At 39.0% G+C, this 14601-nt stretch overlaps 1 protein-coding gene across 20 annotated transcripts in view; it reads right to left on the bottom strand.

The window, feature by feature from the left end:
* The window catches only part of LOC107696541 (CLIP-associating protein 2-like), a 50699-nt gene that overhangs the window by 19469 nt on the left and 16629 nt on the right, over positions 1–14601 (bottom strand). For 12 of the 20 annotated variants that reach the window (XM_016496926.1, XM_016496925.1, XM_016496921.1 and 9 more), the window contains 16 exons: positions 9561–9707; positions 7768–7844; positions 7514–7606; positions 5773–5918; positions 5373–5508; positions 5217–5287; positions 4388–4447; positions 4213–4290; positions 3973–4140; positions 3835–3872; positions 3389–3553; positions 3312–3332; positions 2608–2712; positions 1957–1983; positions 1375–1401; positions 128–295 (listed from right to left, as the gene is read on the bottom strand). In XM_016496926.1, the coding sequence (XP_016352412.1) occupies positions 128–295; positions 1375–1401; positions 1957–1983; positions 2608–2712; positions 3312–3332; positions 3389–3553; positions 3835–3872; positions 3973–4140; positions 4213–4290; positions 4388–4447; positions 5217–5287; positions 5373–5508; positions 5773–5918; positions 7514–7606; positions 7768–7844; positions 9561–9707 (1527 nt within the window). Of the gene's footprint in view, positions 1–127; positions 296–1374; positions 1402–1956; positions 1984–2607; positions 2713–3311; positions 3333–3388; positions 3554–3834; positions 3873–3972; positions 4141–4212; positions 4291–4387; positions 4448–5216; positions 5288–5372; positions 5509–5772; positions 5919–7513; positions 7607–7767; positions 7845–9560; positions 9708–10395; positions 10642–12919; positions 13028–14601 lie in introns of those variants that run through there. The other 8 variants (XM_016496924.1, XM_016496912.1, XM_016496930.1 and 5 more) reach the window with 6 other exon arrangements.

Consider the following 14601-nt stretch of genomic DNA (forward strand, 5'->3'; position numbering starts at 1 on the left):
TTTTGCATATTATGCCACAACAGATTCAATGGACACTCATTGATGAAGAAGATATTTTATTCATCAGAAAGAAAATAACTGAGTAGATCATCACAATAGAAGACCACAGATAGAAGTCAGTGCTTACCAACAGACAGGCGCGTGGGGCTGGAGTCTCGACTGCAGCCTTGACTGCGTGGGATCCGGCTGCGACGGTGGGAGCCTGGTGCTGCACTCACACGCTGAACTCCTGTACTGAGTGTGCTCAGAGCTGTGCTGGTCAAAACCCGGCCTGGGGAACCCGAGCGAGAACCCGCTGTAAACATAGAAAACAAAAAGACAGACATTTTGTGAGCCTGACAGACCTCTGAAAATTTACATCATCCTACCGATAAATGCCTTTATATGCACACACAAACAGAATTATATATATTAAATAACACAAAATACAGACTGTCCACTAAAGCCAAACTCAAATGTCATCAACAAACTAATACTCATAGCTATACTGACATTTTTGTTGTTTATCCAGACAACAATAATTTACATTACAATAATCACAGATACAGTAAACAGTTTGACATAAAAGTGCTAGTGCTGTGATTCTGATGTGTTCGAGACAAAAAGGGAAAAATGAGGTTTCCCTAGTGAACAAGTGAAAATGTTTCTATGACTACAAACTCTACACAAACACAACTGAACATGCTCACAACTGCACTTTGACACACCAGTGACAAAATCTTTAAATTTCCCCACTCAGTGACATGTGAAGTAGGGGTGGGCGATATGACTAAAATCTTGTGTCACGGTAATACACATCTCACAATAATTATATTTGCTGAAAATTCAAGTAAATATATTTTATTTGTAACACAACTATGTACCAAGTCTATTTTTCGATAATTTAGTGGCTTAAATGCTTTCAAAAAGAAAGGAAAGGAACATTTTATTTTATTTACCTTGATGGACACAAAACAAAAAGGTAAGAGAATTCATGCCACACAAATTAATCAGTACCAAAACAGCTTCACATTACATAATACCAAAGTTTTTTATTTAAAGGAGGATTACAGGGATCTGTGTAGCAGATTCATAGTAGAAGCAGAATCTGTACCAAACGATCGATATATACCGCCATACCGCCCAGCCTTAATGTGAGGTTTAACAAATTATTCACAGGTTTGAAGAAAGAGAGAGAGAAAAAACACCAAACAAAATAATCCAAGCGACACACCCTCCATGCAGTGAAGAGAGTGGGGGCTGATGGGAAAACCCATGTTTTTTTTCCGTGAACCAGGACAAGGGAAGATGTAAGAATAGAAGTTGGAGGCCCACAGGATGGGATTGACTGGACTAAGTGAATGAGTGACAGGGGAAATATGCTGAAAATCTTACCACCAACAGGGGTAGCAGACTGTGATCCTGAGCCAATGAGGGGGAAGGATTAGGAAGTGGGGCGGGTCCAAAAGACCCATTGGGTGGGAGGAGGAACAGCATATTAAACAAATACAAATGCATTATGGGGTAAAACATGCAGTCAATGTGTTGTTTTGATGCACACACCGCACAAATTAATAAAATCATCAGCCTGCAAATGAAAACATTAGTATGAGACGCGCACATAGATTCAAAAAGCCCTGCAACACCATTGGAACTGATAAGACGCCACAACATCACCATGAAGGCACACAAAAGATGAAAAAACATCATGGTTGTGTTTGCCACTGCTTTAGTTCCATCAATACTCTCAATATGTTTAAGCAGCCCAGGCTGCCCAACATTCACCACTAAACTGATGTGTCTGAGAGTTTGTGTTTCTACACGCCTGCAGGCAGAAATGGACTGATACCATCACACCCAAGTGAAGACCACACAGCATGCAGGCCACTCAAGACATATAAACGCTTGCTCGCTCACAAACGCTCACACACGTTTGCATGAACTAAACACACTCGCCCACATGTCAGATGAGGGTACCTGGCGTGCAATCAGAATCGTCGGAACCTAGAGGCACAGAAACAGTTGGAGGAGCCGTGGGTTACATCCTTAGAGCAGGATGACTCCTGATAATCTTTTACGTACACACTCACACATGCAGTTGGCAATGTGTGTTACAGCACGTGGTGCGAAGACTGTTTCCAGTCATGTTTCACGGTATGCTTACCATGTGTGTATAAAATTAGCATTGAGTCTTTTTAAAAATAAACTAATACTTTTATTCAGCAGGGATGCATTAAATTGATCAAAAGTGACAGTAAAAATATTTATAATGTTACAAAAGATTTATATTTCAATTAAATGCGGTGCATTTAAACTTTGCATTCATAAGAGAATCCTGAAAAAATTTACTGCATAATAGGAATGACTCAGTATAAAAATTGTGAATGGATCATTTTTGGGAGTTTGCAGTCAATACAGTATTTTGTACTTACAGACATTTACAGACTATTCAATTAACATGAGAGCAGTGTTATGTTAATACAGTGTGTTTATGGTGTGATACGTGAGCAAAACGATAACTTAAGATGTGTGTAAGTAATAGTATATAATATTTATCTAGTATATTTGTGCTACTTCACTGTAGATGTAGAATGTGTGAACATACTTCATGCTTCAGTAGGTACTTACGTTGTGACTGAGACACCATCTTTGATCTGGTCCGCCCTCTTGAGTCGACCTGACTGCTCCCTACACTAGATGCAGTTGATAAAGTCTGCTTAGTCCGTAGTCGCCCTGGAGAAAAACAAACATGCTGTAAGACCTCAGGCCAATCATAAAAACACCAAGAAATGACTGAGAAGTGAAAGAGATTTCCAGAGTGTTTCGCTGGCCCTCCACAATCACCCACTTGGGCCAGACCTGTGATTGAGGAAACATATTAATGACTGAGTTAAAGGAAAGACGATGGGACAGAATAGACAGAATAAGAGGAGAGGATCAGATCAGTAAGGGAGATTTTTAATGAAGCAATTCAACTTGGCACAACCACAAGCTGAAAGGCAGATGAGTCATATTCTTTCAATACCACACGCCACCAGCAGACGGCAACAGCACTACATCACACACAAAGAGCTCCACCCACTATGTTTGAGAGGATCAGGTTCCCTATTATGTCTACAAAGCACTGAAATAACTACAACAAAAAGCAAACAACTGTTTACCAAGCATAATTCAATATAGATGAGAGACATATATAAATCACCCAAAAAATCCTGAACGATTCAAAGACAAACAGTAGGAAAGCATGAGTTACATGAGCAGAAAGGAAGGCCAATAGAAGGGGGAAAGAGAAGGTGAAGAATAATGGATGAGCAAACGGCAGATGATCTTACCATCCTTATCAGAGGCATCATATTCACGAGTTAATAAAACCTGGTAAAACTGTGCATGAACTTTATTTGGCTCCTACCGAGAGATGCATATGATCCAGGGGCCAGGCCTGTCGTGACTCGGCCCGCCACTCCAGCCTGTCCGCTGTGTCTGGCTTTAGCACCGGCGGCTGCGTTGACATCCACATCGCTGCGGGAACGCTGCAAAGAGCCTGGAGATCCTGATGATTTTGAACTGGCAGGCACTAAAATAACAAACACACAAACAAAATATGTAAGCAAAATTTATTTAAATGAAGCATGAAAAGTGGAAACTAAAAGTAAACATATATATATATTCACATTTATATTTTGAAAATTCCTTTAGAATTTTTATGTATTGAATACTTGTACCTTTGACTTTTTCCTCAATTCAATAATAACATTTTTATATACAAATACATTTTTAGAAAGTCACTGAACATGACAGGCATCAATTACCCATATTCAAAGACATGTACACACACACACACACTAAGGATCTCACCTCTGCCTGGAGCAGCTGACCACTTTGACAGCGGCCGACTGTGAAAAAGAGAGGGGAAAAAACAGAGCTCCTATTCAAATTCACTGTTTACTGGTGATCTCTGGTGTAGTTAGATGAGGGTGAGTAAGATATTCTTACTTAAGGCTTTCTTGCGAACTGGAGGACGAGCGATCCGACTGTGGCAGGGACGCCACACTGCCAGAGCTCTTTAGATACGACTGAAGTGTCTTCTGATAGGACGATTCTAATGAGTTATACAGAGACTCCGCCTCCCCAGGGAAATGAGCCCGCAACCCCCAGTATGCCCTGAGAGAGAGCAACATCAGAGAAAAAAAAACAACAACAAAATACATTAAGTAATTTGAGGATGGCACTCACTTCCTGGCCTCCACTCGAGCCTCTGAGTCTGCATCTTTGATTCCCTTCTTAATACTGTCCATCAACACAGCCACATGCCTGAGACACAGAGGAAAGAGCAGTTATATGGTGCAGTTTTGGCCTTTCAACACCAGTAGGCAAGGCAGCTGTAGTTTAGTCTGCGCTGAAGTGGTACCTCTCCAGAGAGTGAGTCTGCCATTCCTGCAGCAGAAGATCCAAGAACTCATAACAGCGCCTGACAGACAGAGAGAGGAAGAAAGAGAATTCAGCAATGAATGTGCTCACACAGGTCTGTAAACTTGGCAAGGGCTCAGGAGGGCTGGGAGATAAATTCAATATATTTATAAAGACTGCAATATTAATTTGTTGGAAATCTTAATCTTAAAATTAAACAACATCATAATGTGCTTTTTATTTAGCCAGTTACATCTCTTAAAGACTGCACCAGCAGACTAGATTCCTGACTCGAAAGTATGAATCTTCATTAGCAAAAGAGTTGGGACGTTGGACTCATTTCCATTAATCAGTTCTTTCAAACTGCCCATTTCAATTAAAAGGGTTGAACACTGCTTTAGTTATTTGTTTGTTTATCTTATATGGGGACATGTTGTAAAATGTTTAGTAAAAAGAGAAAAAATAATAATTGTTGCTCTATATTATTATGTACTGTAATATTCGTACATAGAAAAAATTATTTAAGCTAGTAGTGAGAAACAATCACTGGGGAAAAAAATTATTAAAGTTTTGATCATTCTTGATTTTTCATGAATATTCATTCAGGTTTTACTTCTTGCATTAAAGAAAAGATCAAAAGTGCCAGTTAAGTTTTTTACATTATTAAAAAAAAATGCTGTTCTTTTGAGCTTTCGAATTCATCAAAGAATCCTGGGAAAAACGTGTCAGGGTTTACACACAGACAAAAGTCAATTAAAAAAAGTAAATCCAATCGCTCGCCCTCCGTTTTATCCCAGCTATAGTGTGTTGAAGTAGTTTTAACATCTCACCTCCGGACGGCCACAGACTTTGTCGTGCAGTTACTAGTGATGAGAGGAATTAGACGTGGAACATGAGTGTGCTGAAAATACAAAAACATACAGTCAAACACACACACACAGACACAGTGCAGACACAATGAACTCACGCAGACCACGGTTTCTCACCCGTATGATGATGCGTATGGCTGCTGTGCCAGATGTGGACATCACTTTGGCACAGTTAGGGATAAGATTGAAGAGCACTGGAACAATGGCCTCTGCACCATGATCAAACTTATTCCCTAATAGCGTGGAAAGATGCCTGCAAAGACACCAACATAATGACACAATAAATTGGTGTTCTTTACAATGAACAAAAAGCAACTGCAAGAACACACAAATCAAAAATCATTTGACTGGAAATGGGAATTGCTTTGCTCTAAAAGCTTGTCACCTCCTTGTCTCCAGCACTTAATTAAGTGGCTGATGGAAAACAGATCTCAATAATCTGCATACTATGCACATAAAATGTTCTAGTGCCAGAGACTCGAGTTCACATTGTTTAAGATGTCAATTAGACACTCACGCCACCGTGATGCAAGCCTCCCGCACCACCTGGGAACGCAGGTCTTTTGCCGACAGCTTAAATGCGCCATCCAACAGACGCAGGTGCTGGAAGAAACAATCATAGTCTGCTGCCCCGGCAACCAGCAGAGATCGGACTTTCTTTAGCTGTGGAGTGAGAGAGAGAAGGAACAAGACCACATCAAAGAGGGTTTGTCACAAATGAATGGAAATGCAGAAGCAAAACTACACAAAAGCCAGGAAACTCCTTACATTTCCATAAAATGTTGAATAGAGGTTTAAAACATGAAGTGTAAACAAACCATATATGGTCACAAAGAAAACTCTAGGTCTGGTGCATCCCAATCATCACCTCTTGAACTTTGACATTCTCATGGGAAACACTAATACCACCACATTTCAACAAATATTTGTTCGGGAAACAAATTCAGCTACTTGTAAATGGAATATGGAGACATAATGTCGATGTGCTTAAGTCTGCTTGAAACCAAAATTTACCCTATTTTGTAATTGCATATTATAGATCTTATTGTGAACAATTCATCCATGCATATATTTCTCTTTTTTTTTTTTGGCCTAGTAATGATTTATCAAAATTTCATAAACTTCTAGTAATGCATACAGAACCTCTCCAATCATTTAGTCCACTTAAACCCAGCCCCTCCACAATTCACTACAAGCTTGCATTAATTTTTGAGTGCAATGGCAACATCTCAAAATCCAATCAACAACCACTGAATAGAACCAAGTCTCCATCCTACATTTTTTGTAATAATCCATTACACTTGGATGTGCATCACAATACGGAAGAAAAGATCTGTCACTACTTCCAGTTCATCGCGATGTTAAAGAGAGCAGAAAAATTTTGAGTGAAGAATTGTTTACTCTTTCCTCATTAAAAACTTTTAAATAAAAAGAAATCAATAAAACATAGATGGAGACTCCAGTCAAATCAGTAACCTAAATGAAAACAGTTTTATTTCACATAGAGCAGGTCCTCTCACGTGGGCCACCATGTTGAGATCACATGACCAGTCAAACTGACTTCCTTTATCTCGGTAACTGTCATATTAGTTAAACTGATCAATTCATAAAGGATAACTATAAAAAGCAAATTTTTTAAACCATGGCATTAGTAACTGCAAATGTGGTTTGGCGTGATGCTGTATCCACACTACTAGGTGTAACTGTGGCCACGTTCACACAGCAGCAGAATACGGTTGTCAGTCCTGTATTTGAGTCCTTAATACGGTTACGTTCACACACAGTACGGTTATTTTCAGGCATGACAACTGCATTTTTGGAAAACCCGCGCTGTGTGAACGGAACAGCACTGGACAACTGGTTGTCTGTCACGTCATACCGTGCGAGAGAGAGCCGCTCTGCTGCTGTTTACTGTGTGTTGCGTGTTTTCATGTGTGGTTTCAGTAACTGCAGTGACGGAGAAACGAGCTGTGTGTCATCTGAATGTTTTAGATCCAGTCTCCACCGGAGCCGCTCCCGTGTTCTACATGCTAACATTACAGTTTTGTGTTCTACACACGACTCAAAAGTTTTGCTCTCCACCCAAATATAAAAGCTGCTGCCAGTTAATGAAGATTTGACTTGCGGCTCAATTGGACTCTTGTCATGTCAGAAAGTGACAAGACTTTCAGTTTTATGGGCGTCACCATCTTTGATATTACTTTGGTCACTGTTGCGATTACCTGCATGAATGCTTAAATTGTGTATGTTGTACTCACCGCGCTTGTTCTATGGTCCCAGTCGTGTTTATCATCAGACAGAACCTCACGGATCTTGTTCAGATTATTCTCCAGGTCTCGTGTGGAGTAGATCTATGTAACGAGAGAGACGTACAGAGAGACACTAGTTTTAGATCAAATGATTCCAAGCCTTTGATCAAACGTGAACGTTATGAAAGCCACGGGTGGATTTGTAACTAGGTTCTGAGGGAACCGAGTAACACCTCTCTCATTTATACGCAAGTGTGTCTCACCTGAACCGTGGGGACGTCTGTGAATGCTTTGATGAAATCCTCCTCATCCACAGCTCCTGCCACCTCCTTAGAGACACCTGCAAAACACATGATTGACTTCCATTCAAACAAACTCGAGACAGCTATGAGGTTTATGAAGGGCACGTGAATCTGTCTGACACTGTTTGAGACATTTTTAATCTCAGTCACTCTAGAAGACAACTGACAGTTGCAGCCGTTGCCATAGAAACTGAGCACAATGAGGGGTTCCTATGGCAACTGTTGTATTGCTAGTCAAACAGGAGGGTGTTCTCTGTGGGGGGAGGGAGTTACTTATTTATACACATGTGAGTGTGTATTTATATATATTTTTTAAAATCTGTACACCAAATGCAGTGAAATAGCGCTTTGCAAAACTATTACAGAGACTGTTAATTTCTTATCTGAGGGAAGAAAATGATCCTACACATTAACAGCTCTTAGTCCTAATGGACTTCCTGTCTTGTCTTCCTATCCGGATGTAATTGAATGATCAATCATGAAGGCCAGAGGGGGTTTGGCCTGTAAGATCTGCCACACAGGAGGGAGACCCAAACAGTCTGATAAACACATCAGCATCAGTGAGCTGTCAATCAGCCTTCATGAAACCCCATATCAATGCATTTTGGGTGGACCTTTTGAAATTGAAAGCTCGGTAATGAGCCTCAGCAAAAATGTCAATTCATTGTGAACTGCTGATAGAAACCAAAAAAAGGGATTTGTGCAAACTTTTTGTTTTGTAAAAGCATCAGTGCATACGGCTACACAAATTCCATGAACTGCATTGAAATAAAAAGCAAACAAAACACTCAGCCCACATTATTTTCTCTTAAGACACATTTTTTAATGGTCAATGTTTTGTTTAATGACCAATGATTTGATCTCTGCGGCAGCTTTTCCTTCAAGCTTGTAGGACTGGATGGTTAGAGTGTATAAATATCATACAATAACAGAGATTCTTTTTATGACTTTACAATAGGGCTGCACGATTAATCGCATGCGATATTTAACGCCAGTAGATTTTTTTTCTATACTGTAGTAGATATTTCATATATAAATGTAATGCAAAAACAAACAGTAATGCAGCAGAACGTGTCCCAAACAAGTCAAGACATTGAAAAACTGGCTATTAAGTTATTAACCATAATGCAAAGCTAAATAAATTCATGGCTGCCAAGCATATCACAACTTGCCATTGTGAACTGATGAGGAGTCTGTAGATCCACTATCTTAGTTACAACAGCTCTGAACGTGGTTCATTAAACTAGAATTTAAAACTAGAACAATCTATTTTATAATATTAGTCCTTTGTTCTCATTGTTATGTAATATGAAGTTGTTTTTGCACTGATGCGAGACTGAATAATTTGTTAAGAGTAATGTTTTAGTTTGTCTCCATCGTGTTCCAAATAAGAAGAGAAAATCAAAGTACAAAGTACCTTTCATGTGTGAAGTATTTTTTTTCCTGGATTGTCTAAAAATAGGCATCACCACATGGTTATTTAATATAAACCCTTTTTTCTAACTCATTTCCATCCATTTCATTTCCACCCATATATAGTTACCATTACATAACATTCTTCCTGACAGCACAGAATAATTTAATCTGTCAATAGTGATTATTTAACTGATTTTCATTTTAAATTTTGACTTTTTAAAATGCACAGCATGTGTTTATTTTATCCAGATAACGTACATAAAAAAACAACATTAAGGCTAAAGACTGAACTGTTCAGCACCCTAGGATATGTAAATGCAATCTCACACTTGTCTCACCTGTCTTGGCAGCTCCAGTGGCACTGGGTCGTCTGGAACTGCTGGCAGAGTCTCCAGGTTTCTTGGGTACTTTGGGCACTTTAAACGCAGCCTGAGCCGATGACGGCCTGCTTCCGTCCACAGAGTCATCATCATCAAAACTACGATCTGAGAAAAGCAATGAGTGCATGAATCAATCGGTTATCAAAGTCTGAACATGAAGGTAGCATATAAATAGACCAGCTGAGGTCAAGTGCCTCAAATTTTGTTCCAAAATAGACTTACTGCACAATGATAAGCAAATTCAACTTATTTTTGTACCAACAGTCTCATATTCTCATTCCAGTGTAGCTGAGTCAATAATAATGAACAAAAGGAAGGAAACCTATCAGAATATATCAATAAACAAATCGATTCCCACTGAAACCCAATAGGTCTTTGGATTATATCATCAAGTAAGGCAAGAACAGGTCTGAATTCCTCCCAACCACAATATCATCTTAAGTAATCAATGACCAGCCCAGAACAAGAACCGAATAGAGGCCCATCAATTACTGAACAGCAAAAACAGGAAGTATAGGTAACATAAATCACTCGAACACATTCACAAACAAAGAGCAATGACTGCACAACTCAAAGATTCCACAAAGCCACCCACACACAAGACCAGATTGGGCACATCCAGTAAAAAGCAAGGCTAGAAGAACACACACAGTCTTTTGTTTCATCTACCCGCTATTAAAAACGCCCCAAATCTCCACGGCACCTGGGCAACACCCTATATCTTCACTGATTCTGACATCAACATTCATTTGAAACACCAGAAACATTTCAAACACCTCGAGAAGACACCCACAGTCACAGATGCGTTTGCAGATGAGGCGCCTCATGCCTGAAGGCGGGCGTGGCTCTCTCTCGTATCCGAGGGAACGCCCAAGCTGCCGCTCACATGACAGCGGTTCTCACGGTGCCGAAATATCCCGAGACGGATCAGCAAGGCACGTAGCACGGTTCACAGAAACCACCACCCAAAAGCTGCACGGCATCTTCCCTCTCAATTACTCTCTCGCTCCATCCCCCCTCGTCTCCTCCATCACTCCCTCGCACTTTGCTCTGCACTGTCCCTCATCCTTCCCAGCACCCGAAGAGCCAATCAGGAGAGTGATGACATCATCTTTAACCAGCCAGTGAGCTTTGAGATTTGAGGATGCTTCTTGCATGTCAATGAGGTTTGTTTTGTCTGGAGCTCAAGCTAAGCTATTTAGCATCATGATGCTGCAAGATCATCTTTGTTTAAACGAACATTCATGGTCAAACACACACACAGGGGAATTGTGGATGAATAAAATGTGTAAATATAGATGAGAACGAAGGCCACACCCCTACAGCTCAGATGTGGTCTTTGGATATTAAAGTCTGTGTGTGTGTGTGTGTGTGGGCAATCTGCATTGTGACCCCGTTACTAAGCCAAAGGCTGACTACACTGACACATTATGGATGCTGACCCCACTAGCTGGGCTGAAAGGGCTCTGTGTGCCAGCCTATGTGTTTAGCATTATTAGCATAGTAGCATAACCCACTCTTTGTTCAGACGGGAGGGCGTGAACAACAATCCAACAAGGACGGGCCAATGAGAGCAAGATCAAGCGAGACTGATACAAGCCAAAAGGAACAAAACAGCAACAGGATGCGAGAGAGAGAGGAAAAAGTGGGGACATGCTGAAGGGAAACAGAGGTAAAAGGGAGAAAAGACAAGGAAGGAGCAAGACAGAGAGAGAGCTGGCCGCTCTAAAAAGGCTGTTGCCATGACAACAAGAGCAGCCCGCATCAGTGGTTTTGAGAGATTAAAAAATAAAAAAGACTGAATCACGTTGGCTTGAATTTTAGTCTGCCAAAAATGGTTAGCTGAAAAAACAAACAAAAAAAAAAAACATATCTTTTATATTTTTCATCTTTTAATAATAATAATGATAATAAGGATGAATCACATTGGTTTGAATTTTGGTCTGCCAAAAATGGCTGAATTCTGGAGTGTTTTAATTTTTTTTATTATAATAATTATTATTATTATTATTATTATTAATAAGAAGAAGAATTAAAGGCTAAATTTACATAGGTTTAAAATTTGGTGTGCCCAAAATGGCCAGCTGAAATCAGAAAAGCAACTTTTATATTTTTCATTTTTTTCTTAGATAATAATATACATGATTAGTAGTAGGAATGGGGGAAATATTTTTAAAAAATAAGTGTTTTTCAAAGCAATATTTTACCTAAAACAGTTTCCAAACTTACAGTTTCTATTTCTTACAGTATTTTGGCGAAAAGACTGCCCATCATGCAATCAAGTCTGTGGGACATCACTGAAATGTTCTGCAGTTGTAAGTCAACGCACATTCAATTATTTATATTCGACCAAAATTTGAATGCTATATACACGAAAAAATTAAGATTAAATTTTACAAAGCATCATTCTAGGAAGGAAATGATTGCAATGTATAAATTCTTAATAAAAGAATTGTAATATTGTTAATGTGACACAGTTATCGATATAATAACACATTACCAACATATTGCCAGTTATGAAGAATAGGAATATGGAACACAACAGTGGTCATTTAAAAATAAAATCAATTGACTACACACTAGTATGTGACGCATTTCTCACTCAAAACTGACCTGGAAAAACACATACTGTCAGTCTAACTGCCATTGACACATATTGCTTATTGGAGGGTGGGTGATTGAGTGTTGATGTCCAAGTCCTCACTGGTCAATCCGTAACTTAACTAGCTATTTAATCTGGTTATCAGGATTACGGAGAGAAGGAAACGAAGCCATTTACACTGAAAAAAGAACAGCCAGAGAGCAGCTTGTGCAATAAGTCCAACAAAACTCAAAACAATATCGAACACAAGTACTCAAAAGCATTAACGCTTCGTTTATAGTCAACGGACACACAGCATCTCATAGTTGCTGTACTTCAATTTACAGGGCAAGAACTGAAGAGTCTAATAATGGGTAGCCGGAGCAACGAAATGCCCTAGAAAGCGGGTCACACTTGAACTCCCTAGGGACAAAACCCACTGACACATAAACCAATATAACTAGTATATCAAAGAGAGATATATAATGCAATATATTCTGATTAAACTCCATTGTTTAGACGTTAAGGACAAGTAGGTACACTCATTTTAACGGAAGTGCAAATTATAAATTGAAAGAGATGCAGATTACCAATAGGAGAGATTATTTTCTGGACAATAACTCTGCATTGTCCCCATTACTTGCATCAGATTCAAATAAACAGAGCATAATGCATACCGTAAACCTCATGTACACAAACAACACAACTATACTACTTAATATATAAACGCACTCACCATCTCCATCGTCACCCACAGACATGGCTTTAATGCTTCTAAGAAGAGGCAGCTCTTTCACTCTCTCCTTCTCTCGTCCTTCTCTCTCTCTCTGTCACGCTGTGTCAGAGTAATGCCGTGACAGGCACAGCTCTCAGCTCTCTCTCTATTACCCTCTCCTCACAGCAGCTCCATTGGCAAAGCCAATGGGTAGGAAAAACTCTTTGAATGTCGTCTACTTTGTCTTCTGCCGAATTTAAAAATGACTAGTGAGGAAGCTGGCTGCATGGCAATCGACCCCCTTCCTGTTCTTATACTGAATTCTGGCAAGATACATCTCAAGGCACATGGCCAAGTAAAACAATCAGTTTAACACTTTTGGAAGTTCACCAATAATAAGTTTGAGAAGACATTGTTGAAATGGAATCTGATTTTATCCACTTAATGGCCTGTAGCTGCAGACGAAAAGTCCTAAATCTGTTTTCCAGATTACAGGCAATGGGTCTGGTTTGGAGTTCTATTAACATTTATTAACATTCTATTAACTAGTAGTAGCTACTTCAAGTTGAGATATAAACAAACTCAAAGAGTCGTTAGGACCTCCAGTCATAAATAACACCCCAACCAAACTCACTTATGTCAAAGGTCAAGCAATATAACTAATTGATTCAAAAACACAAAGCAAAGGAAGTGGTGACTGGAAAAGTATTTGAACAAGCATGAACCAGGATTAAACCACTGCATATACTTAGTGATTATACTGTTAAACTATGTAGCCAGTATTCAAGGTCAGAGCAACCATATGTTAACAAGGTCGGAGCAACCATATACAGTATATTAAAATTTTATAAATTACTTTTATTGTTAATTAATAAATTACTTTAATTATAAATTATTTTAATACTGATAAGCTGATAAAAAAACAATAAATATTTGACAGTTTTATAACTTATGTCAAAAAAAAAACTTTTTTTTTTACATATTTTATTTTTCTATTAATATTACTTTTAAATAAATGAAAGATAAAACACTTAACTACAATTAATCTTGTGAAGATTACAAGTGACATTATAATGAACAGTATGAACTTAATAAATTATTTTGAATGATTTTCCACTGTTAAATAATTCAGATTAAAGGGGTCATATGATGTTGCTAAAAAGAACATTATTTTGTGTATTTGGTGTAATGAAATGTGTTTATGCGGTTTAAGGTTCAAAAAACACATTATTTTCCACATACTGTACATTATTGTTTCTCCTCTATGCCCCGCCTTTCTGAAACGCGTCAATTTTTACAAAGCTCATCGGTCTGAAAAGCGAGGTGTGCTCTGATTGGCCAGCTATCCAGTGCGTTGTGATTGGCCGAATACCTCAAGCATGTGTCGGAAATGTTACGCCCCTACCATACTGTGATGCGGTTGAGACAAAACCAATAAAACCTATTACAAACGAGGCATTTGTTGCATCCAGTGGGGACATAATTACTGATTATGACTTATACTGTCTTTTTATGCGTTGCGTTGCATATCGCACAGCGTAAACATAAAACCATGTCTGCATTTGTGATCGGAGAAATGACAAACAACAAGCGCTACTCTACTCTGCTCAAAACTCGCATTTGAATCATCAGTGGCAAATTCTTTAAATATAAAAAACATACTTACAGTCTGTGAGTCAGAACAGCCAGCATTGTAGTCTACT

Source organism: Sinocyclocheilus anshuiensis, unplaced genomic scaffold (genome assembly GCF_001515605.1).
Source record: "Sinocyclocheilus anshuiensis isolate Anshui unplaced genomic scaffold, SAMN03320099.WGS_v1.1 scaffold590, whole genome shotgun sequence".
NCBI lineage: Eukaryota > Metazoa > Chordata > Actinopteri > Cypriniformes > Cyprinidae > Sinocyclocheilus > Sinocyclocheilus anshuiensis.